Source organism: Hemiscyllium ocellatum, chromosome 7, assembly GCF_020745735.1.
Source record: "Hemiscyllium ocellatum isolate sHemOce1 chromosome 7, sHemOce1.pat.X.cur, whole genome shotgun sequence".
Lineage (NCBI taxonomy): Eukaryota > Metazoa > Chordata > Chondrichthyes > Orectolobiformes > Hemiscylliidae > Hemiscyllium > Hemiscyllium ocellatum.
Window position 1 is genome coordinate 100,057,895 of NC_083407.1, and position 26,768 is coordinate 100,084,662.

The window sequence follows — 26,768 nt, forward strand, 5'->3', positions numbered from 1 at the left end:
CCTAAATCATCCACCCCGAAACCTCAGACTGTGACCCCTGGTTTTGGATGCACTAACCATCAGGAACATCCTCCCTGCATCTACCCAAGCTAGTCTTGTTAGAATTTTCTGTCTCTATGAGATCCCTGCCTCACCCCCAACTTGTCTGAACTCCAGCAAAAAAATCCTAACCTAGTCCCTGTCTCCTCATAAGTCAGTCACCATCCATAGAATCAGTTTGGTAAACCTTCACTGCCCTCCCTTGAGAGCAAGAACATCCTTCTTCAGAAAAGCTGGCAAAAACTGCTCACAATATTCTCGGTGTAGCCTCACCATTGCCCTATATGACTGCAACACATTCCTCAGCTCCTCTACTTCAAACCACTCACAATGAAGGCCAACATACCATTTGCTTTCTTTACCACATGCTGCACCTGCCTGTTTACCTTCAGCAACTGGTGCACAAAGACATCCAAGTTTTGCTGCACACTCCCCTCTCCAAATTTAGTCATTTTCAGATAATAATCTGCATTTTTTTTTGCTTCAAAGTCATTCCACTTGTTAAAGAACAAAGAATTGAAGGAGCATATTTTCAAAATAATGGGGCCCCCCATTTACTACAAAAAGATGAGGAGGAATTTCTTCTTTTATTGCACGTGAAGTTTTCAGTGTTCTCCTCTCCAGAGAGCAGTTAGAACTGGATTCGTAAATACATTCAAGACTGAACTGGACATTTTTAAACAAAGGAATCAAAGGGGAAGGGGTGCTTATAAAAAAAACGTGAGTGCAGGTTACAATCAGAACAGGTCCGAGTGCACTGAATGGTGGAACAGGCTGAATGGCCAATCACCTCACCTACTTCTTTGGAATACAATCTCATAAGTTGGCACAGATACCTTGTCTATTTTGGAAAAAAGTTTCACCAAAACAAATAAAAAATGTCTCAAAGTGTTACATCGAGCTCAAAACTCAAACCATTCTTCTCTCCAAAGATGCTGCCAGACCCGCTGAGTTTTTCTGTCAAAACAAAATCTAATTCGATCAGCAAACACACAAACCCTTCATGATTAATGAGCTTTCTTAAATTTACACATGATGCTCATATTGTGCTCTTTACACCTCAAAGACAAACTGGAAAATTCCACATAAAAGACATTGCACAACACATTTATTTTCAATCCAAAATTCCAATTAACATCCACAGCATATAATACTTCATTAAAGCAATAGATATTACTAGTCCGTGGGTTCAGTGCACATTACAGAAACAATTGCAATAGAATTCAAAACCAGGTCAGTAATTGATTTGTTTGGAGGGATTCAAATTACATTTGTGACCCAACATGGAAGAATCCAGGCTTCTGAAATAGATGCTTGCAACTACATTTGTATCTCTATTATCATGCTGTACACACACAAATTCCAATCTACTCAATTCAGTTGACAGAACACTCTTCCAGAGCATCACCTGTTAAAGAGCATATTCGCAGATCAGCAGATATCAGGATGAGGTGGTTGCATGGGCAGAGTTTGCAATGTATGCAATTCTCAAACATTGATCTTTTACAGGGACTTGACTGAACATCACATGCTAATAGAACAAAAAAAACTTTTTAAAAAATGACAAATGCTTTTTAAAAAACAGACTGAAAATCCAACAATCAGTTCAATTTTAAAACTGTAGCATTATTTTATCTCAAAGGTCATCAGCAAGAGTAGCCTAAACAAGGTAGAACCAAACCTTATTTTCAGCTGATACAAAAGCCAACTACTGCAGATGTTAAAAATCTAAGAGAACCAAAACATGGAAAAATAAATCTGCTCAGTTGCCTGTTTATTCTCTGCGCAATTTATGATCTGTGGACCAAAATCTGAAAAAGGGGAAAACCTGAACCTGGTACCACCTGCAATATAACTGCTGCCAACCCGTGCCAAATTGACTGAAAATATTTTGACTTCACTTATTCGCCCTATTCGGTCAGCAAGCAGCCTTCGGTCATTTGAAAACGCCACGGTAGATAAGTAACGTTGTGGGGGGGGGAACTCCAAAGGATACTGCAGCTGATTTTTTTTTTCGCACGTAACCTGCTTCCTCTTGTACATCTGCACAGTGCAACTTGTCAGCTTGGGACGCCGCTTATGTTCTCACACCAAACCCACCACACCACCCCCCTCCTAATTCCGTGCCCATCACGGCCCACTTGTGGCAGATTTAAACGTTTTGCAATCGCAAGGGCAGATGAAGGAAAGGGAGGAGGGAGGACTGCGCCCCTTTTCTCTCTCCCACTTGCCCGAGCAGACGCTCGCTGTTCGATCCGGAATGTGATGCCCCGCTCACGGGAGGGAGTCCGGGTGACCGCCCGGTTTTCCTTCGCAATATATACCCGACCACCCGGAGAAGGCACGGAGGAGGAACAAACTCTTACCTTCGGAAAGCTCGAGTTCGAGCTCGGCCAATTTCACCTTCACATCGCGAGGGAGACTGGGTGTTTCCATGCCGGCCATGGATAGCAAACTCCTCCACACCCAATCCGCCAACGATGGCTCGAAATTCCAACCACCCCCTTCCTCCACCTTCCGCTCTCCCGAGTCTCTCCTCACGCCGCCTTGCTCAGCATTGCCATAGCGCCAGTGCAGGGCACCGAAAGCTTTCGCCTGTCTCTCTCTCTCTCTCACGTACCAGCCTTGCAGGCCAACCAGCCAACTCCGCCCGACGTACACCCAACTGCGCAGGCGCGGGCCGACCAACTGCCGATCACACGCTCGCGCCTCCCACCAGCGCCGCCTGACTCGCGCACTCACTCCACCCCCCGCGCCCGCACGGGGCCCGCTGACCCGTCAATCACACGCTCGCGCCGGAAACTTTGTCGCCCGCACGGCCGATCAACCGTCCATGGCGACTGCGCGGCGCGAGCGAAGCCCGCTCGAGATGATTTCCCGCCCTGCTCTTCTTTCTTTGGCTGTTGTCTGACACCCTCATCCTATCCTGACGGGGGGCCCGAGGCAGAGCGTCTCCTCATTGGTCCGTCCGGGTGATCCCACCCTTCCCTCCGCGATTGGTACAGAACCCGGTTGAGGGGCAGACAGGGTGGGGTTTGTGCCACGTGACTGTTTCCGTCGAGTGGAGGGTCGGATAGTATTTTAAGTTCGTTCCAGCGACTGTACCTCCCACATTGTCGTAGATATTGTCATAGAGCCAATGCCGCATGATCAGGTCCTGGACTTGAACTTCCGACCTACTGGCTCAAAGGCAGGAGCGCCACCAGACCTCTACTGGTAAGGGATGTGGACACAACACAAGTGTACATAGACTAGGAGGTGAGGGAAACAAAACTATTGCAACAGCCAAGGTGCTGGAATGGAGAAAGTGAACACAATATGTTTAAAGCGACTTGGAGATAGTAATGACTACACACAGTGGAAGTCAGAGTCCATAAACTCTGGTGGTACTGTGGCAGTCTGACCTCTGCATCGCTGAGGCCCACATGCCATCTCATTGACACGTCCGTCAATCGTTCCTTCGACCATGACCCCACCTCTCATCACCAAACCATCATCACCCATCCAGGAGATCTCCCATCCACAGCCTGCAGCCTGATAGTGCTCCAACCCCGCAGTTTCATTTCTATCTCCTACTCAAAGTCCATTAATCTGACTGCCCCAGTCGACCCATAGTCTGTGCCTGCTCCTGCCCCACTGAACTCATTTTTTCTTTATCTCAACTTCATCCTCTCCCCTATGGTCTAGGAGCTCCCCAGCTCCAGTTCGGGACACAATCCACACCCTGCACCTTCTCCAAGACTTTCATTTCCCGGCCTCCAACACCTCATCTTCACCATGGACAGTCTGTCTCTCTATACCTGTATCCCCCATGATGAGGGCAGAAACACCCTCCATATCTTCTCCCGCAGGCCAAACTAGTCTCCATCCATGAAACTCTCATTCGCTTGGTGGAATTGGTCCTCACCCTCAAGAGTTTTTCTTTTGACTCCTGCCTTCTCATTCAAACCAAAGGGGTAGCCACTGGCACCCGAACGGATCCGAGCTGTATCTGCTTCTTTGTAAGATACATGGAAGTTCCCCTTCCAAGCTACACTGGCACCAACTTTCACGTTTTCCTTTGTGATGATTGTATCGGCGCTGTCTTGTGCTCCCACAAGGAGCTCCAACAGTTCACCAATCTCATCCACACCTCTTGCTCAAATTCATCTGGACCATCTCTGACACCTCCCTCCCATTCGTAGACCTTTCCACCTCTATATCCAGTAACCGACTTAGCAACAATATCCATTTCAAACCCATCAACTTCCATAGCTACCTCAGCTACATCTCTCACCCATTCTCCTGCAAAACCATTATCCCATTCTCCCAATTCCTCCCCCCTCCATCACATCTGCTCCCAGGATGAGGGATTCTACTCCAGGATATCCCAGATGTCCTCTTACTCTAAGGACCATAATTTCCCCTCACCCATGATTAATACTGCCCTCAGCGCATCTCCTCCATTTTCTGTATCTCTGCCCTCAAACCTCTCACCCAACCACAGTAAAGCTTGAGTCCCCCAGTCCTCACATGCAACCTCACCAATCTCCAAATCCATCATCCTCTGCCATTTTCAACATCTGCAGTCAGACCCCACCACCAAAACGATATTTCTTTCCTCACCCCTATCTGTTTGCCATAGGACTTGTTCACTGTACGACTTGAAGGGCTAAATGACATATTTCTCTTCCATGTTATATGGACCTATGATCACGTGTTAGTCTACTGCCAATTCAATTTACTCCATGAAGTAACAATAAAAATCTGGAGGCAGTGATACTGCAGAGGCTATGGGCCCTGATAACATTCTGACAATACTTTTAAGCTCCAAATTTTGCCATGGTCCTTCCCAAGCTGTTCCGGTACAGCTACAATACTGGCATCAAACAGATAATGTGGAAAATTAACAAGTATGTCCTGTGCTCAAAAAACAGGACAAATCCAATCCAGTGAATAACCGTTCCTTCAGTTTACTCCGGCTCAACCGTGAAATGATAGAAGGTGATGTCAACAGCAAACAACATTTGCTTAGCCGTAACCTGCTCAATCGCGTTCAGTTTGAGTTCCACTCAGCCCAGTCCTCATGACAGCATTGGTTCTGACATAGACAAAAGAACTGAATTTCAGAGGTGAGGGGAGATTGGCTGCCCTTTGACCAAGCATGACAGTCATTTCAGAGGTCAGTCATTTCAGCTCCAGGACATCTCTGCAGGAGTTCCTCAAAATAGTGTCCTTAACCCAACCAACTTCGGCTGCTTCATCAATGATTTCCTCGGCACGGTGGCACAGTGGTTAGCACTGCTGCCTCACAGCGCCAGGGACCTGGGTTCAATTCCCACCCCAGGCGACTGACTGTGTGGAGTTTGCACGTTCTCCCCGTGTCTGCGTGGGTTTCCTCCGGGTGCTCCGGTTTCCTCCCACAGTCACAAAGATGTGCGGGTCAGGTGAATTGGCCATGCTAAATTGCCCGTAGTGTTAAGTAAGGGGTAAATGTAGGGGTATGGGTAGGTGGCGCTTTGGCGGGTCGGTGTGGACTTGTTGGGCCGAAGGGCCTGTTTCCACACTGTAAGTAATCTAATGTTAGAAATAAAGCTTTCACTAATGATCACACAATGTTCAGCACCGTTCACGACTCCACACATGTTGAAGGATTCCATGCCCAAGTGCAGCAAGACCTGGACAATATTTAGGTTTGGGCTGACAAGTGGCATTCTCAGCATACAAGTGCCAAGCAACGACTATCTCTACTGAGGGAGAATCCAACCATTGCCCCATGACATTCACTGTCAATACCATCACTGAATTCCCCATTCTCAACATTTTGGGAAATTACCATTGACCACAAACTGAACTGGACTAGCCATTTAAGTACTGTGGCTACAAAAGCAGGTCAGAGGGTCGAAGTCTTACAGTACACCTCCTGACTCTCAAATGCCTTGCCCATAATTAATAAGGCTGAAGTCAGGAGTGTTGTGGAATACTTCTCATTTGTCTGGATGAGTGCAGCTCCATCAACATCTTCCAAAACAATGCAGCCCACATGGACTGCAGTGGTTCAAGAAGGCAGCATGCCATCATCTTCTGAAGATTACTAGATATTGGCAATAATTATTGGCCAAACCAGCGACACCAACGTCCGATGAATGTATAAAAATAAAATGTCCACTTCACCAGCCTCCTTATTTGAAAAGTCATCCCCTGTATTCTCCAGTGTGATGCCAACATCAAACACACTTTCCTGTCCTTTTTTAGCATTTACCTCTTCTGTATAAACTTGTGGGGAGGTGGCAGCCTTGAGGTAAAGTTGCTGAATTTGCAATCCAGAATCCAAGTCAAATGTTTTGGTGACTTTGTAACCACTGCTGACTGTCATGAAAACCCATCTGGTTCAATAATGGACTTTAGGGAAGGGAATGAGCTGTCTTTACCTGGTCTGAATTCCATGTGACTCCAGGCTTATAGAATATCTTTGATTCTTAACTACCCTCTGGAAAATTAGGGATTTATGATAAATCCTGGCCTTGCTAGACACACCCATATCCCATGATTAAATGTTTTTAAAAATCTGGTCGTCTCTTTTGTGACATTTTTCATCCAGTGCATATAATGCCTATTCTTTCATACATTAGTGGCGGCACAGTGGTTAGCACTGCTGCCTCACACTGCCAGAGACCTGGGTTCAATTCCCGCCTCAGGCGACTGACTGTGTGGAGTTTGCACGTTCTCCCTGTGTCTGCGTGGGTTTCCTCTGGGTGCTCCGGTTTCCTCCCACAGTCCAAAGATGTGCAGATCAGGTGAATTGGCCAAGCTAAATTGCCCATAGCGTTAGGTCAGGGGTAAATGTAGGGGTATGGGTGGGTTGCGCTTCGGTGGGTTGCTGTGGACTTGTTGGGCCGAAGGGCCTGTTTCCACACTGTAAGTAATCTAATCTGATTACCCTCTTACCTGCACATTTTATTACTGCTTATGCTATTTGACATGCAAGCAGTCATATTTTGTAGCTTGTGAGGTTACCACCTTTTTTAGTTATGCCTTGTGCTGCTTCTGGCATTCCCTCCATCACTTCATTGAAACAGGGATGATCTGTTGGTTGCTGCTGATGGCACAGTGCTTCATGCACATTCAATCTTGAGTTGATTAATCTTACAGCCATAAAGATATACAGCACAGAAACAGACCCTTTGGTCCAACTCATCCGAGCCATCCAGATATCCTGAACTTGTTCCATTTGCCAGCATTTGCCCCATATTCCTCTAAACTCTTCCTGTTCTTATTACCTGTTGAGATACCTTTTAAATTGTAATTGTATCAGCCTCCGCCATCTCCTCTGGTAGCTCATTCCATACACACACCTCTGCATGAAAAGGTTCCTCGTTAGGTCTCTTTTAAAATTTTTCCCTCTCACCTTAAACCTATACCATCTATTTTTGGACCCCCTTACCTTGGAGAATAGACCTTGGCTATTCACCCTATCTACGGTCCTCGTGATTGTATAAATCTCTATAAGGTCACACCTCAGCCTCTGATGCTCCAGCCTAGTCAGCCCTTCCTTGTTGCTCAAACCCTGCAACCCTGGCAACATCCTCATAAACCTACTCTGAACCCTTTCAAGTTTCACAACATGTTTACCATAGCAGGGAGACCAGAGTTGAATACAGTATTCCAACCAAATCTTAGGGCGGCACGATGCCTCAGTGGTTAGCACTGCTACCTCAATGCCAGGAACCCGGGTTTGATTCCAGCCTTGGCTGACTGCGTGAAGTTTGCACATTTTCCCTTTGCATGCGTGAGTTTCTTCTGGGTACTCTGGTTTCCTCCCACAGTCCAAAGATGTACAGGCTAGTGAATTGGCCATGCTAAATTGCCCATAGAGTTCAGGGATGTGTAGGTTCGGTGTATTAGTCAGGGTTAAATGTAGAGTAATAGAGTAGGGGAAGGGATCTGGGTGGGTTACTCTTTGGAGGTTCGGTGTGGATTGTTGGGTCAAAATAGTCTGCTTCCACACTGTATGGATTCTGTGATTCAAACAATATCCTGTACAGCCATAACATGACTTCCCAAATCCGATACTCAATGCACTGACCAATAAAGGGAAACATACCAAACACCTTCTTCACCACCCTGTCGACCTATGACTCCACTTTCAATGAATTATGAACTGTTTGAAGTCTGTCTCATCTAGCATAGTAATAGCATCATGCAACTAAGTGGGATATGAAGACACATCACAAGGATTGTGCAGAGTCGACAAAATGTGGAGCTGGAAAAGCACAGCAGGTCAGACAGCATCAAAGGAGCAGGAAAATTGATTTTTCAGGTCAGGACCCTTCATCAGGACAGGGGAGGGGGATGAGAGCTCAGAAATAAATGAGGGTGAGGACAGGAGAAGGGATGGTGATAGGTGGATGTGGGACAAGTAGTTGGGATGGTGATAGGTGGAGGCAGGTAGGGGGTTATTATGATTCCTCAATGGGAAGTGTGGAATGGATAGGTGAGAAGGAAGATGGACAGGTTATATCAGGTCAAGGATTTGGGGAGGAGAGGGTGGGTGGGGGTGGGGAGATTTTGAAGCACGAATTGTGCACGAATCATTCTTACCTATACTATCATGGACAGTTGCATTTGTGGCAGATAGATTTTTGAGGATGAGACCAAGTTTTTAATTTCCTTCTTGTTGGTTCCTCCATCATCTGCTACGCACTCAATCTAACAGCTTTGTCCTTTATGACTCTACAAGCACAGTCAGTAATAGTGCTGCCAAGATGCTCTTGGTGATAGACATTGTAGTCCCCACCTTGAGAACATTCTGCTTCCTTGCAACCCTCAAGTGTTTCTAATAGGTAGTGTATAAAATTCATCAGCCAAGAAGGGTGTGGTAGCATGTGATAATCTGCAGTACATTTTCTGGCATTTTTTTCATGTTTGATCTGATACAAAATAAGGACTGCAGATGCTGGAGATTAGAGTCGAGTGTGGTGCTGGAAAACATAGCAGTTCAGGCAGCATCTGAGAAGCAGGAGAATCGACGTTTCAGGCAAAAGCTTTTGCCTGAAATGTCAATTCTCCTGCTTCTCAGTTGCTGCCTGACCTGCTGTGTTTTTCTAGCACTACACTCTCAACCTGGGTCATTGGGTGCAGGGTCAATGTTGATAACTTGAAGGGCAACTGCCTCCTAAATGTATAACATTGTGCCACCACCTCTGCTGGTTATGGTACCATATCCAGGGATGGTAGTAGTGTTATCTGGTACATTGTCTGAAACATATGTTTCCATGAGTATGACTATGCTTGGTGAGTGTCAGCTCGCTTCACCTTTGACACTAGGGGAGGAGGATTTTACAGGGTCATTTCTGGTGCCTCAGTGAATGCCAGTTGGCCATTTGATTTCATTCTTTTTGTTTTCATCTAACAGTTGATACAACTGAATGGTTTTCTCGGCTATTTCAAAGGGCAGTTAAGAGTCAACAACAGTGCAGTCAGTCTGGAGTCACATACAGACCAAACCAGGTAAGAACAGCAATTTTCTTTCCTAAAGGACATTAGTGAACCAGATGGGCTTTTACAGGTTCATCATCAAACTTTTAATTTATTAGACTCAAATTCCACCATCACCGTGAATATTACCCGGGCCTCTGGATTACTGTCAATACCACTTTCTGACCTAGATCCAAGTTTGGCCATCAAGAACCCAAGTGACAAGGTATCCAGCACATTCAATAGGACTATGATCAGAGTGAGGAAAATGCATAGAGATTGGAAGCAAAAACACTCTGGAAAAGTTCAGCAGGTCTGGCAGCATCTGTGAAGAGAAATCAGATTTAATGTTTCAGGTCCAGTAACCCTTCCTCAGAACTGGTGACAGCCAGTTGGTTTATATGCAGAATATAGGATGGGGGAGGGGATAAGGATTAAACGATAGGTGAGGAAGGAGCTCAAAGAGAGAGAAGAACAATTGGACAGACGCAGGAGTGGATAATGATCTGGCTAGGAGGGTGAATAGCTGTTAATAAAGACTGTTAGCAGCTAACAATAGGGAGTGTTTAATGGCAGACTGTGTGATAACAAGAACTGGTGTATGGGTTTGGGGGCTAGGTCATAGCAGAGTTCAGGCCTGAAACTACTGAACTCAATATTGAGTCCGAAATGCTGCAGGGTGCACAAGCAGAAAATTAGGTGTTGGTCTTCAGCTTGTGCTTTGCTGGACCACTGCAACAAGCCAGAGATGTTGGCCAAGGAACTGGGTGGTGTGTTAAAGTGGCAGGCAACTGGAAGCTCAGAGTCATTTTTACAGGCAGAATGTAGGTGTTCAGTGAAACGGTCACCCAGTCTACACTTCATTTCCCCAATGTAGAAGAGACCACATTGTGAGCAGCAAACGCAGTAGACTCGATTGTGTGAATTGCACGTAGAGTGCTAATTCATGTTAAAGGTATGTTTGGGCCTCTGGCAGCTCATTCCATACATGCACCACCCTCTACGTGAAAAAGTTGCCTCTGACGTGCCTTTTAAATTTTTCCCCCCTTACCCTAAATCTATGCTGTCTAGTTTTAGATTCCTCCCACTCCAGGAAAAAGGCCTTGTCTATTTACCCCAACAATGCCCCTCATGATTTTATAAACCTTGATAAAGTCATCCCTCAGCCTCCAATGGTCCAGGGAAACAGCCCCAGCCTATTTAGCCTCTTTCTGTAGCTCAAATCCTCCCACCCTGGCAACATCCTTGAAAATCTTTCCTGAACCATTTCAAGTTTCACAACATCCTTCCAATAGGAGGGAGACCAAATTGCACATAATACTCCAAAAGTGGCCTAACCAATATCCTGTATGGATGAAACATGACGTCTCAACTCCGATATTCAATGCTCAGAAAGGAAAGTATACCAAATGCCTTCTTCACGATACTCTCTAACTGCAGCTCGACTTTCAAGGAACAATGAACCTGTACTCCAAGGTCTCTTTGTTCAGCAACACTGGGCAGGACCTTACCATTAAGTGGAAAGTCCTGCCCTGATTAGCCTTTCCAAAATGCAGCACCTTATATTTATCTAAATTAAACTCCGTGTGCCACTCCTCAGCCCATTGGCCATCTGATCAAGTTGTATTCTGAGGTAACCTTCACTGTCCACTACACCTTCAATTTTGGTATCATCTGCAAGCTTACTCACTATACCTCCTATGTTCACATCCAAGTCACTTATATAAATCACAAAAAGTAGTGGACCCAATACCAATCCTTGTGGCACTCCATTGGTCACAGGCCTCCAATCTGAAAAACAACCCTCCGCCACCACCCTCTGTCTTCTTCCTTCAAGTCAGCTCTGTATCCAAATGGCTAGTTCTCCCTGTATTCCATGAGATCTAACTTCACTAACCAGTCTACCATGAGGAACCTTGTCGAATGCCTACCGAAGTCCATATAAATCATGACCACCACGTGCCCTCCTCAATCCTTTTCGTTACCTCTTCAAAAAACTCAATTAAGACTATATGCTCCATTGCAACATTCTTTTTGAACGAGCGAAGTTTTTGAAGTGTTAACCTCTGTTGATAAAAATTGTCTGCTGCAACTTGTGTTCTCAGATGGCCTTGCAACTAAATGCTAATCTACCCTGACCCTGCATTTCTTAAGGTCAGGCTTGTTTATTACTAGCAGAAAACTTGCCTTTCCCTCATTTTTCAGTGGTGATCATAGAAAGAAGAGCAGCCACCTGGTGCTTGAGTGTTATTGCCAGGGGGAGGAATTAGAGCCTCAGATAAATGTCACATTTCATAAGCAAGATTTGCGATTTTCCACAACATGGAATAGTTGGTCACCTTCGCAAAAATGTTTATTTAAAGGTTTATGAAGTAGAAATTTCAGTTAACTAATATATTACAGCTGCCATTTAAGGTTTACTTGCACAGTCTTCCTTTCAATTCTAAATTCATTTATGAATTGTAATTTGTTGTCAGAAGTAAACTGTATACTGGCTTGAAAAGCTTGATAATGAATCATGCTGATTACGCCATTAAACATAAACAATAAAATTAAATGACAAAATCAGTGTCTGGACCATGATTTATTTAATCAATTTTTATAGTGGTAGGATTTCCCAATTTTCTCCCCTCTTCTGGGTGTGGTAAATTAACTTGCAGTAACTCGTCTTCAGCCCTGGGGGTTATATTTGACAACCAGTGCAACTCTCTTCAGGTGGAACAACTGACAGATCTGGAAGGTATCCTGTTGCAAACGTCAAGGAGTCTTTGTCTGCTGAGCTCTGTTTCCTTAAGGAGACCTTTGAGACGTCAGGCAGTTGTAGAAGCTTCTTTTCTGTGCCCTGCTGTGATGTTTGACTATAGTCTAATGATAGACAAGGATTAATGGAGATGTGTAATCAAATTAGCTGATAGTCAACACGGAGGCCAAGTAAAGCTACTTATTGCTCAAACCCAAGTCCTTTGCTGCTGTGTTCAGTCAAAACTGGCATTTTAAAAGCTGCACTTTAACTGTGAAACAGCCAAATACACACCAGTTATTTTGGACAAGATTTTCACCAATGCTGCAATGTGTATCTAAATTAGATGTCTCTGAGAAAGTCTCAGGTAAATATATACCTGATCATCGAGAAGAAGAAATTTACCTCATTGAAAATTGCTTCAACTGTCTGCCTGGAAGTATTCTCCTGGCTGTCTCACTGGACACTCTGTGCAGTTAAATCTGGTGCTTCCCAGAAATACTTGTAAGCTATTTCAAAACGGCCTACTTAATTGAAAAGGAACTCATTTTTCTGTTCAGCAAGCTCTGTCCCCTCACATATGAACTGAACAATAGTGAATTGGCTGAAGCCTTCACAACTGATTTCTCAAATTATTTACCTGCTGGTGACAAACGAAATGTAAGTAAATAGAGTAAGGTCATTATTCACATTACATTACGTTTCCTCAATTTCAACTCTGCAATATAAGTTTTGGCTTTACATTGGATATAGACAGGATGAGTGCCGTCGATCTTTCCTGTAAGCAAATGCCATCTCCTTAGGATTAGGAATTTATCTTTCTTGCCCAGTACATATTTATTTGTGCCTGATCCAATAGTTGTTTCATGAACTTTTTTTCTGTAATCTTCCATACATCCTTACGTACCTATCTTGGCAAGGTTGACTCTTAGAATACCCTTGAGTCTTTCTGCAATGGGTGGGCACCAAAGACACTGGAGTAACATTGTCAATATTGAAGATAATTAATCTTAGTTAATTTCATAGTTTCCTTTGAATAAACTGTGTCTTAATTATTTTTAAAAGGAACACATCTCATTCTTTCAGTTTGTGTAACTTGTTCCCATCACATCCAAGACACTAAATATTGCCAGTTGGCATGCTATTTTAAGATTTTGGTGATTTTTGTTTTCACACTTTCTCCTTTGAGGTTTACAAATTGAATTGCCACACTCCATTCTTCTTTTCCATGGCGCATCATTTTCCCCTCGAGCTTGATCTATTTCTGAAATGTAATTTACCAGAACAATTCGCATTGCTTTTTCTAATATTCAATCTCTCTGTCTTGAAAAGATCTGATCAGGTCTCACTAACAATCCTGACTATACCTTCAACTTTTCATTAGTGCATTTTCCAACCAACTTGTCAAGATAATGAATGAATCAATACTTTCCTCTGGCCTGTTTCCTTGTACTGAATATGGCCCCTTCAAAAATTAAATTTTGATGCACACTGAAGTAATTGTTGAAATACCAAAATTTCAATTCATACAATGTTTCTTGCCCATCATTGCTCTGTCTTGTTAATACATTGTTAATAAAGGTTCCCACAGCATGTGTAGTAATGTACTTACAGGTCCTTACTTGTCCTTTCTTATCTAATGCTGAAGCAGTTTTGCACCTGGTGAACACCTACTTCCCATTCTGTCCTTTCTGGGGCTGATGTTGTCCCTTTGCCTGGATTGTTTCCAAAAATGAATAGTTGACTTCCATGTTTTTCTGAATTCGGAGTTGTTCTTGTGGCTGTCCCACTGCCTTTCTGTGTCTGCTTGACGGCCTTCTTGTGGTGATTGGAAGCAGGACCAGATGGATCTCATTGGCTATGACGAGGAGCTGTTAACCTGAGACATTCACAGGGCCCTGGCTGACAGATATAAACAGGAGATTCAGTAGGTCTCCTCTGTCTAGGGACTGGCTTTGATCTGGCTGGTCAGAGTCCAGTAGTATGCACATATATATGAGGAAGGTGAGCAAGGTGAGGGCCCTTGGTGTTCGAGGTGAGCTGCTGGGATGGATTGAGGATTGGCTGTCTAACAGAAGGCAGAGAGTTGGGATAAAAGGTTCTTTTTCAGAATGGCAGCCGGTGACGAGCGGTGTCCCGCAGGGTTCGGTGTTGGGGCCACAGCTATTCGCATTATATATTAATGATTTGGATGAGGGGACTGGGGGCATTCTAGCGAAGTTTGCCAATGATACGAAGTTAGGTGGACAGGCAGGTAGTACTGAGGAAGTGGGGAGGCTACAGAAGGATCTAGACAGGTTGGGAGAGTGGTCCAGGAAATGGCTGATGGAATTTAACGTGAGCAAGTGCGAGGTCTTGCACTTTGGCAAAAAGAATAAAAGCATAGACTACTTTCTAAATGGTGAGAAAATTAGTAAAGCCAAAGCACAAAGGGATCTGGGAGTGCTAGTCGAGGATTCTGTAAAGGTAAACATGCAGGTTGAGTCCGTGATTAAGAAAGCGAATGCAATGTTGTCTCTTATCTCAAGAGGGTTGGAATATAAAAGCAGAGATGTGCTACTGAGACTTTATAAAGCTGTGGTTAGGCCCCATTTGGAGTACTGTGTCCAGTTTTGGTCCCCACACCTCAGGAAGGACATACTGGCACTGGAACGTGTCCAGCGGAGAGTCACATGATTGATCCCTGGAATGGCAGGTCTAACATATGAGGAACGGCTGAGGATACTGGGATTGTATTCGTTGGAGTTTAGAAGATTGAGGGGAGACTTAATAGAGACGTACAAGATAATACATGGCTTGGAAAAGGTGGATGCTAGGAAATTGTTTCCGTTAGGCGAGGAGACTAGGACCCGTGGACACAGCCTTAGAATTAGAGGGTCAATTCAGAACAGAAATGCGGAGACATTTCTTCAGCCAGAGAGTGGTGGGCCTGTGGAATTCATTGCCACGGAGTGCAGTGGAGGCCGGGACGCTAAATGTCTTCAAGGCAGAGATTGATAGATTCTTGTTGTCTCGAGGAATTAAGGGCTACGGGGAGAACGCTGGTAAGTGGAGTTGAAATGCCCATCAGCCATGATTGAATGGCGGAGTGGACTCGATGGGCCGAATGGCCTTACTTCCATTCCGATGTCTTATGGAAGGGTGATGGGATACTGCCTGCTGAGCAATTATTTCACTTCTGCTATTCCCTTGATGTCCTAACATCATAATAGTTCTCTGAAAAAACTTCTTCTGTTCTTCTTGATCCAAGGTTCATTTAAGTTGCTGACTTTAATAGTTCTGTTTGCCTTTTCTGCTTCTCTGTGTTTTGCTGTGTTCATGGTCCAACCCTGTTTTGTCTCCCAAAGTAATGCTGTTAGAGTTCATGGAACTTTCTGCAAAAATTCTTTATTTTCAGAGTTGTATAACAAGCACTGTAATTGTATTATATTTGTATTTGTGATTGTATAACTCGGGCTGTGGATCTATGCACAGATTATCTTCACAAAAGGTTAGAGCTTCTGTTCATTTCTGGTACACTGAATCATGTGATTCTTTTGATGTTAACCTCATTGGACTGCAGATGCATTTACATTCACACAGGGTAGAATGAGGGTAATTAGCCAGGATTGCATTGGAATAGTGCTGTCTGGAAATAACAAAGGCACAAATTAGGTTGGCAGCTGTAGATGAGCTAAGCCACGTACAAAGTTGGGTGATATTACCAAAGTAGAAATCAGTAGCCAATGATAGCAGCATTATAAAGTTAGAAACTCACTTCAGATTCAAATGTGACCCTAAGTTTGTGAACACACTGGCTTCATTTCAAACTGCTGCCACAATAATTCTTCAGTTGGAAGGTGATGTTGCACTGAGTTATTCTGTTGAAAGAAAAACTTGCTACTGGCTTCATGAGTACTGAAATCTTCCTCAAAATCCTTGCAGTGCTATTTACGAAATGATACAGATTGGCTCACTGCACCTTTTGCAATGTCTCGAGAAAAAGCTATCTAATTAGTTTTCATTTCCCTGCCTTCTCAACACAGTCATGTGAAAAACAAATCCCTCACGAATATTTTTCAACTTCCATTCCTGCCAGTCAAAAGAGTTTTCCCTTATGACTTTTATCCATAATTTTGAACACCCTATTAAATCTCCCCTTAATACAACAATAGTCTCACTGAGTTCCAAGCAGTATTTTATATTCTTTGACTTGGTTTTGAAATTTAAACTTACAACATCAGTTATCATTCAACAGGTTTATTTGAGGCTTTTGGAGTGCTACTCCTCATCAAGTAGCTAGTGTAGCTGGACATTGGACACAGAATTCAAAGTAAAAGATCAAAGTGTCATATAACTGATGCGATGTATTGAACAAACCTCAATTGTTGTTTCGTCACTTAGAAAGGGGATGCAGCTTTTGATTGATTAATATGTGTGATTTTTAACTTTGTCCACCCCAGTCCAACAATGGCACCTCCATTTCTTTTCAGAAAGGCAAGGATGTCATGTTTTATTTTAAACACTCTTCTTCATTTGCCCTAACACCTTGAAAGTCTCCTGTGTACACACATCCATGACACCTGTTCCCACATCCACTTTATAATTGTACCATTTAGTACTTAAAAAACAGAAAATGTTGTGAACAGTCAACAGGGGTTGCAGCATTAGTGGAGAGAGAGAGAGAGAGAGAGAGACGCAGATTTAATAATTGAGGATAGTCACCTGATAAAATGTTCATTCTGTTTTTCTCTCTCTGTCAGACCTGCTGTGTCTTTCCAGCATTCTCTGCTTTTATTTGGACTGCCAGTATACACAATATTTTGCTTTCTTGGCTTTAGACTTAGTGATCACTGATGAGTGACAAATGGGTGGTTCAGTGGTTAGCACTGCTACCTCACAGCACCAGAGACCGGGGTTCAATTCCTGCCTCAGGCAACTGTCTGTGTGGAGTTTGCACATTCTCCCCGTGTCTGCGTGGGTTTCCTCTGGGTGCTCTGGTTTCCTCCGACAGTCCAAAAATGTGCAGGTTAGGTGAATTGGCCAGGCTAAATTGCCCATAGTATTAAGGGAATGGGTCTGGGTGGGTTGCTCTTCAGACGGTCGGTGTGGACTTGTTGGGCCGAAGGACCTGTTTCCACACTGGAAGTAATCCAATCTATTCTGTTGGAATGAGCTCTACTTGAACTGTGCCAGGACCATTGTTTTGGCCAGTTGTATAACTAGAGATGTGGACAGGGTTTTAAATGAATGTTTTGGGGGATGAAGGGATTTGCAAACGGGGGTGGGGGGGGAAATGACATTTAATATGAAGGGAGATTTCAGAATCCAAAGAGAAACTAGCTTGAAGAACTGGTGCAATCGAGCATTGTGAAGAAGGAGGTGGCATGAGACATGTAAAAAGAAAGAATTCACCAAAACTTGTGAAAACCTTGAAACATTATCGAGTTTTGAGAAGATTTGTAGCTCAGGTTGAGGTTCTGGATGTAGGATTGTTTGCTGAGCTGAAGACGTTTTGTCACCATACTAGGCAACATCATCAGTGAGTCTTCGGATGAAGCACTGGTGATATGGCCTGCTTTTTATTTATGTGTTTAGGTTTCCTTGGGTTGGTGATGTCATTTCATGCAGTGATGTCATTCCTGTTCTTTTTCTCAGAGGATGGTAAATGGGATTCAAGTCAATGTGTTTGTTGATAGAGTTCCGGTTGGAATGCCATGCTTCGGGGAATTCTCACGCATGTCTCCATTTGGCTTGTCCTAGGATGGATATGTTTTCCCAGTCGAAGTGGTGTCCTTCCTCATCTGTGTGTAAAGATACTCGTGAGAGTGGGTCATGTCATTTTGCTGGCTAGTTGATGTTTATGTATCCTGGTGGCTAGTTTTCTGCCTATTTGTCCAATGTATTGTTTGTTATAGTTCTTGCAAGGTATTTTGTAAATTACAATAGTTTTGCTTGTTGGCTGTACAGGGTCCTTCAAGTTCATTAGTTGCCGTTTTAATGTGATGGTGGGTTTGTAGGTGACCATGATGCCAACAGGTCTGAGTAGTCTGGCAGTCATTTCCAAGATGTCTTTGATATAGGGGAGAGTGGCTATGGTTTCTGGATGCATTTTGTCTGCTTGTTTAGGTTTGTTGCTGAGAAACTGGCAGACTATCTTCATTGGGTACCCTTTTTTTTAATGCACTGTATAGGTGATTTTCCTCAGCTCTTCATTCTTCCTCAGTGCTGCAATATTTGGTGGCTCATTAAAATAATGTCGTAAGGCAGCTTCGTTTGTGGATGTTGGGATGATTGCTTCTGGAGTTCAGTATTTGTCTGTGTGTGTTGGTTTTCTGGAGATGCTGGTTTGAAGTTCCCCATTGCCTGTTCGCTCTACTGTGCATCTAGGAATGGCAGTTTGATATTGTTTTCCTCCTCTTTAGTGAATGTTATTGATGGTCTTGAAGGTTTCCTCTAATTTGTTTTATTTAATGATGACAAAGTGTCATCAACGTAGCAGACCCAAAGTTTGGGTTGGATAGTTGGCAGAGCTGTTTGTTTGAGTCTCTGTGTTACTGCCTCTGCTGAGAACCCTGATATTGGAGATCCCATGGGTGTTCCGTTGGTTTGTCTGTAGGTTTTGTTGTTGAAGGTGAAGTGGTGATAAGGCATAGGTCCACTAGCTTGATGATACTGTCCTTGATGAAGTTGGTGGTGTTTGGTGTATGTGTCTTTAGTTCTTCCAATTGTGTAGTCAGTGTTTCCTTGGTTGATGTTGATGGATGTGAACAGGGCTTTTATGTCAAAGGAGACCATTATTTCATCCTCTTCTATCTTGGTGTCTTTGATGGTCTTCAGGAATTCTTGGGTGGAATGGATGGAGTGGTGTGAGTCTTCTATGAAATCTTTTAGTCTTGGTGTAGCTCCTTGGTCAGTCTGTAAGTTGGTGTTCCAGGTAGCGAGAGTATGGGTCTGAGGGGCCTCCTGGTGTGTGAATTTTGGGTAATCCTGTTGGATCCATCTGGCTTCATTTTTTGGAAGTCACTCTGTTTGATTTCTCCAGATTTCTGAAGCTTTTTGAGTAGGGATGTGATTTGGCTTTCTCTAGTTGTAGAGCTGGCTCTATCGCCATTTGTTGGTACATGTTGGTATCTGCATGTGTTGATGTTGGTATATACAAATGAGGAAGGACACCACTTCGACTGGGACAATACATCCATCCTAGGATAAGCCAAACAGAGACACCCACTCTACCCAAGAATTCCTGAAGACCATCAATGACACCAAGATAGAAGAGGATGAAATAATGGTCTCCTTTGACATGTCTTTTTGTGGCTAATTGGTGCTAGTTTTAAATCAAAGAGACTACATTGAGAAAGTGAATGCACTGCTTGCAAATGACCAACAAGTGGCAATAGACCCAACACCACAATGAGAGAACCGAATCACATCCCTACTCAAAAGGGCTTAAGAAATGTGGACAAATACATAAGACTGACTTCCAAAAAATGAAACCAGAAGCATGGCATTCCACCTGGAACTCTATCAACAAACAAATTGACTCGAATCCCATTTACCATCCCCTGAGAAAAGACTAGGAAATGACATCACCACAGGAAATGGCGTAACAACCCAAGGAAACCTAAATACATAAATAAAAAGCAGACCATACCACCTGTGCTTCGTTCGGAGGCTCACTGATGACGTTACCTAGTATGGTGACGAAACGTCTGAAACCAAACCTTCCAGCTCATCGAGCAAATGTACATCCAGAAGCACATTAAATTAGCAAGAAAGACTCATCTGTGGCTCATTTGGGAAGTTAAAAAGTGTATTAGATTAAACGAAAATGCTGACCGAATTTACCGAAGGAAATCCTGTCTGATAAATTCATTGGAGTTTTTTACGGACATAACCAATGTGGTAAATAGAAGGGAAAGTGGGTACAGGATACCTGTATTTTGAAAAGGTATTCACTGAAGTGGCGCACAAAAGGTTCATCGGCAAGATATAAACTTATGGAGTTGAGGGTAACATAGTAGTAGTGACAGATGATTGTTTAAAGGACAGGGAGCAGAGAGTGGACATAAATGGGCACCCTCAATTTAGTAGGTAATGAATTGTGGAGTTCTCCAGGAATCTGTTTTTGCTATTTGCAATCTATGCACTTACAGTCTATGCTGTTTGCAATCTGCATACAAGTCTTCAATGAGGAGATAAAAAGGAGAGACTTATAATATTGTGAAGGACAGCCAGGGATTGTGCTTGTTTTAGAGACCGGCTGCCTAAAAACTGTCAAAAAGGGAAAGAATAAGATATGACAATAAACTGGCCAGAAATTAAAATAACAGGTTGCAAGAAATTTTATAAGTATAGAAAATGTAAAAGAGTAGCTGAAGTAAATACTAATCCCTTTGCAACAGAGCCTGGAGAAACAATCATGGGATTGAGGAAATGGCAGAAGAATTGAATGAATGTTTTATGTCTGACTTTGCAGCAGAAGATATAAGTTTAATTTGATAAATATTGAATAATCAAGGGGGCTGAAAATACCATACAACAGTACAGGTCCTTTGGCCCTCGATGTTGTGCCAACTTTTTATCCAACACTAAGATCAAATTAACCTACATATGCTTCATTTTACTATCATCCATGTGCCTATTCAACAAGAGCGAGGAAATTAAGTACAGAAGAAGTAACCAAGAAAATATACTTGAGAAACCTCATCCCTGTGATTTTAACATTCCATTAGATGTCACTGCAGATGGAGTGAATATACGAGATAGACATTTCCAAAGTTTCTTAGACTCAGGACTGGCCCACTTGTTTGGCAAAGTTACCTTGTTTTTCAAAAGAAAGCAAGAGAGAAAACAGGGAAAAACAGACCAGTTAACCAAACATTGATTGTTGGAAAATGCTGGTATCTATCATTAAACAGTAGCATGGTATGATTTGAACAAGTTTTTTTAAAATTCACTCATAGGATGTGGGCATCAGTGCTGGACCAGCATTTATTGCTCAGAGGACAGGTTAAGAATCAACCACATTGCTGTTGGTCTTGAGTCACAGTTTAGTAAGCTAAACATGGTAAGGATGGCAAATTTCTTTCCCTCAAGGACATCATATGGGGTTTTCCCTGACAATCAACAATGGTTTCATGGTTGTCATTCAATTCTTACTTCCAGGTCATTGTTGAATTCAAATTCCACCATCTGTCATGGTGTGATTTGAACCCAGGTCCCCAAAACATTACCTGGATCTCCAGATTATTAGGTTATTGACAATGCCACTCGCCCGAAACCTAACCAAAGGAAATTTGATAAATTAATTGGGGTTTTTTGAGGACATAGCAAATAGGGTAAATAAAGTAGAAAGTACATATTGGATACCTGGATTTCAAAAAGGCATTCACTGATATAGTGCACAAAAGGATGTTAGGTAAGATGCAGCCTCATGGAGTTGAGGTTAGCGCGGATAAAAGATTGCTTAAAGGACAGGAAGCAGAGAGTAAACATAAATGGGCATCCTCACTTTAGTTTATAATGAATCATGGAGTTCCCCAAGAATCTGTTTTTTGCGATTTACAATCTATGTTCCTGCAATGAGTGCTATTTACAATCTCTCGATGAAGAGACAGAGTAATGTGTTGAAGTTTGCTGATGAGTTGAAGCTAAGATGTGGAGAGGATATAAAGTAGCTGCAGTTGAAGAGAGTGGCCAAAAAGATGACAGATTATAATGTAGACAAGTGCTCACCAATGTCATCAGAATTGAAAAGCAGAATTCTTTTTGAAAAGGTGAACAATTTGCAAATGTTGATGTTCAAAGAAAGTGAGGTATGCTTGTGGAAAGTAGGCAGAAGGTTAGCATCCAGATATAGCAAGCAATTGGCAATGGTAGTCTTTATTGGGATTGGAGTCGAGGAATAAAGGAATTTCAGAGTTTTAGTGAGATCATATATGAAGTATTGTATGCAGTTCTAGTCTCCATGTTTAAGAAAAGATATACTAACTTGAAGGTGAATATTCACTAAATTTTCAACAAATATTTACTGAATTATTCCTGGAATGAGGAGATTGTTCTAAGATAAGAGGCTGATCAGATTGAGTGTACATTTTCTGGAGTTTAGAAAAATGAGTGGTGATCTCATTGCAACAAGTGAGATTCTGAAGAGATTCTTGACAGACTGAATTTGGAGAGCTTGTTCCTCTTCATCGGGGTACCTCAAATTTAGGGATATAGTCTGATGATATGAGACTGAAAATTTTGGACTGAAATGGAGAGAGATTTCTTCCCTCTGGATAACCTTTCTTGAGGAGACCTTGAGCACCAAAAACCACTTTATGAGCATCACACCTGGGCAGATTTCTTACAGTCCCCACCTATTTCTACCTGAGAGATGGCAACAACCTATTTACTATTGATGTTTGTAGGGTGACTACCTCTTAAAATATGTGATCCAGTGAACTCTGAGCCTGCTGTATCCTCTGCAGTAATTCCAACAGCATCTGAAACTCAGACTCAATTTACATATATCGGAGTATCCTTTTACCTGAATTATTATTTGTCACAAATTTTTATTTAAACTAATTGTTGAATGTAGATGTTGTCTTCTTATTTATTTTATCCTCTTAGATTTAAATAATTTTTTATATATATATATATATATATATATATATATTTATTTTATTGTTATCCCTTGGCTTAAATTGCTACACACCACCTCCCCCTTCTGCACCTAATTCCATCTTCATCAAATTCCCATTTTAAATTTTAACATTAGGTGGACTTCAAAAACCAGCAGATAACTAAAATAAAATGAGGAGGGACAAGATGAAGTATGAGAATAAGCTAGCTTGTAATATAAAAGAAGATTGCAAGAGGTTTTTTAGAATCTAGAAGTAAGAGAGACATAAGAATGGACATTAGTCCACTGGAAATTGAGGATGGAGAAGTAGTAATTGAGAACAAAGAAATCGTGGAGGAACTGAACAGGTACTTTGCATCAGTTTTCACAGTGGAAGACACAAGCGACATGCCATTCAAGAGAGTCAGGGGCAAAGGTGAGGGTAGTGGTCATCACTAAAGAGAAAATGCTGGGAAAGTTGAAAAGGTTGAATGTAGATAACTCACCCAGACCACATGGGCTACACCCTAGGATTCTGGAGGAGATGGCTGAGAGATTGTAGAGGCGTTAGTAATGATCTTTCAGGAATTACTGGAGGCAGAGAACATCCCAGAGGACTGGAAAATGGTGAAAGTAACACCCCTGTTTAAGAAGGAAAGGAAACAAAAGATTGGAAACTATCGGCCAGTTAGCCTGACCTTGGTCGTTGGTAAGATTTTAGAGTCCATTATTAAGGATGAGATTGCTAAGTATTTGGAAGTACATGTTAAAATAGAGCTGAGTCAGCATACCTTTGTCACGAGAGCCAGTGGATGTGATCTGTTTGGATTTCCAGAATGCCTTTGACAATGTGTCACATGAGCCGATAGTGTTAGGGGCCTAAGGTACTGGCATAGACAGAGGGTTGACTGACCACTGGAAGCAGAGAGTAGAGATAAAGTGTTTTTTTTTCTGGATGGCAGCTGGTGACAATTGGAGTTACACATTAGTGATCTGAACAGAAGAACAGAGGACATTATTGTTAAGTTTGCAGATGGCACAAAGATAGGTGGGGGAACAGGCAAGGGGGTAGGCTGCAGAAGGACTTGAACACGGCAGGTGATTGGGCAAAGTGACAGATGGAATACAATGTGGGAAGGTGTGACATTATGCACTTTGGGAGGAAGAATAGAGGCTCAGACTATTTTATAAACAAGCCAAGGCTTCAGAAATCTGAAGCACAAAGAGACTTGGGAGTCCTAGTTCAGGATTCCCTTCAGGTTGACATGCAAATTCAGTTGGCAGTTAGGAAGGCAACTGCAACATTGGCATTCATTTCAAAAGTGCTAAAATACCAGAGCAGATATTAACTACTGAGGTTTCATAAGGTCTGGTCAGACCCTATTTGTAATATTGTGAGCAGTTTTGAGCCACGTATTTGGGAAGGACGTCCTGGCATTGGAAGGGGTTGACAAGAATGATCCTGGGGATGGCGGGCTAGTCTTATAAGGAGCGGTTGAGGACTCTGGATCTGTACTTGATCGAGTTTAGAAGAATTAAGGGGATGTCATTGAAACTTACAGAATACTTGGATACTTGGATAGAGGAGATGTGGAGAAGATGTTTCAATTAATAGGAGAGACTAGAACCCAAGGGTACAGCCTCAGAGTTGAGGTACACCCCTTTAAAACAAAGATGAGGAGGAATTTATTCAGCCAGAAGGTGGTTAATCTGTGGAACTCATTGCCACAGAAGGCTGTGGAGGACAAGTAATTGAGTGTATTTAAGACAGAGGTAGAAAGGCTCTAGATTACTCTGGAGATCAAAAGTTTTCTGAGGCATATGGGGTTGAGAAACATATCAGCCATACTTGAATGGCAGCACAGACTTAGGGGGCTGAATGGTCTAATTCTGCTCTGATATCTTATGAATTAATGGTGCTGGAAGAGCACAGCAGTTCAGGCAGCATCTGAGGAGCAGTAAAATCGGGCAAAAGCCCTTCATGGTCTAAAATTCTCACTGTTCTGCAATTTATTTCATCAAGGTGTTTAGTCTCTCCCTTTTCTGAGGAATTTGTAAACCATTCTCCTGAAAAATGTAGTTCAGTATTTTTTATCAGTTGCCTGTTCCTTTCACAATGTGATTCTTATGATTGCATTATCACTGGGCAGCCAAGATCCACTCTCATGCCCCAGTAAAACATGTGGCTGGGATTGACTAAATGTTTTTTTCTCCCCTATATTATGTTCAATATTTATCCCTCAACAAACCTTATTTCAATAAATTGTCTAGTCATTCCATTGTTACTGTTTATTGAACTTAGTTGTTGTGCATGAATTGGCTGCCATGTTTCCTTCCTACATTACAACAATTGTTCCACGTTAAAAAATATTCAATTCACTACAAAGCTCTTTTGAACATGTGATTGTGAAAGGTGCAATCGAATTTTTTTTTATCTATGCACAGGTTTGCTGCTTAACTGCCATGAGATTCATCCAATAAAATATTAGTCTGCTTCTGAAATTATGTAATATTTTGCATGCTCAAGTTCAGAGTCCCTTGAAATATATTTGTGCATCAGTAATCCAGAAAGTGCTTCTGTGGTATCCATAAGGTGGCAGCATTACACGCAGCAAATGAATTAGACTCATATCATTACAAATAACTGATAAAATGAATTCAGATGGTCACAGCAGACAGTAATTCCAGGATTGTGGTTGATCTGACAGCACCCTCTAGTGAATTATTATTAGAACTACTTAGAATCTGTGACAATAACCAGAGGCATCACAGAAGGGTTAGTATAAGGATATAAAATCTGCCATTCAGGATTGTATTTGGGAAGGATGTCCTGGCATTGTTGACGCAGAGAATGCTGAGGCTGTGGAATTCACTGACACAGAAAGTAATTCACGTCAAAACATTGAGAGAGTCTCCAGGAAGGTGTTAGCTGTAGTTCTTAGGACGAAAGGGATGAAAGGGTTTGGGGAGAAACAGAAAAAGGGTACTGAGTTGGATGATCAGCCATAGAGATGTACAGAAATAGACCCTTCGGTCCAACTCGTCCATGCCGACAAGACATCCCAACCCAATCTGGTTCCACCTGCCAGTCCCTGGTCCATATCCTTCCAAACCCTTCCTATTCATATACCCCAGATGCCTTTTAAATGTTGCAATTGTACCAGCCTCCACCACTTCCTCTGGTAGCTCATTCCATACACGTACCACCCTCTATGTGAAAAAGTTACCCTTTAGGTCTCTTTTATATCTTTCCCCTCTCACCCTAACCTATGCCCTCTAGTTATGGACTCCCCCACCTCAGGGAAAAAAAAATTGTCTATTTATCCTATCCATGCCCCTCATGATTTTATAAACCTCTATTAGGTCACTCCTCAGCTCCAGGAATACAGCCCTGGCCTATTCAACTTCTCCCTATAGCTCAAATCCTCCAACCCAGGCAACATCCTTGTAAATCTTTTCTGAACCCTTTCAAGTTTCACAACTACTTTCTGATAGGAAGGAGACCAGAATTGCACGCAATGTCCTGTACAGCTGCAACATGACCTCCCAACTCCTGTACTCAATACTCTGCCATGATCATATTGAACTGCAAAATGGCTTGAAGGGCTGAATGGCCTACTCCTGCTCCTAATTTTAATGTTTAACTAAGGTGGACAAACAACCACTGAATCTGGAAGCAGAAACAACATAGAAATTGTTGGAGAAACTCAGTAGGTCTGGCAGCATCTCAGGAGAGAAAACAGAGTGAACAATCTTGGTCCACTGACCCTTCATTAGAACCTGGAAGCAGACATGCTCAGTCTCACATTTACAACAATGAACTAACAGAAACATTGGAGGAATTTTACCTGGAAGACAATGTAGGATTGAGTTTAGACAGCTTAATTGTGGGAAGAAAGAGCATGTTTGGGAGCTGACTGCAACCCACCAATTCCAGCACATTAT

General features: G+C 42.6%; 1 protein-coding gene across 1 annotated transcript in view; it reads right to left on the reverse strand.

Annotated features, from left to right (window-relative positions):
* LOC132817241 (disco-interacting protein 2 homolog A-like) overlaps nucleotides 1-2,962 on the reverse strand; it is a 269,644-nt gene extending 266,682 nt beyond the window's left edge. Inside the window, exon 1 of the mRNA XM_060827592.1 lies at nucleotides 2,406-2,962. Within this exon, the coding sequence (XP_060683575.1) occupies nucleotides 2,406-2,484 (79 nt within the window). The 5' untranslated portion in view covers nucleotides 2,485-2,962. The remainder of the gene's footprint in view (nucleotides 1-2,405) is intronic.
* Nucleotides 2,963-26,768: the final 23,806 nt, after the last annotated feature.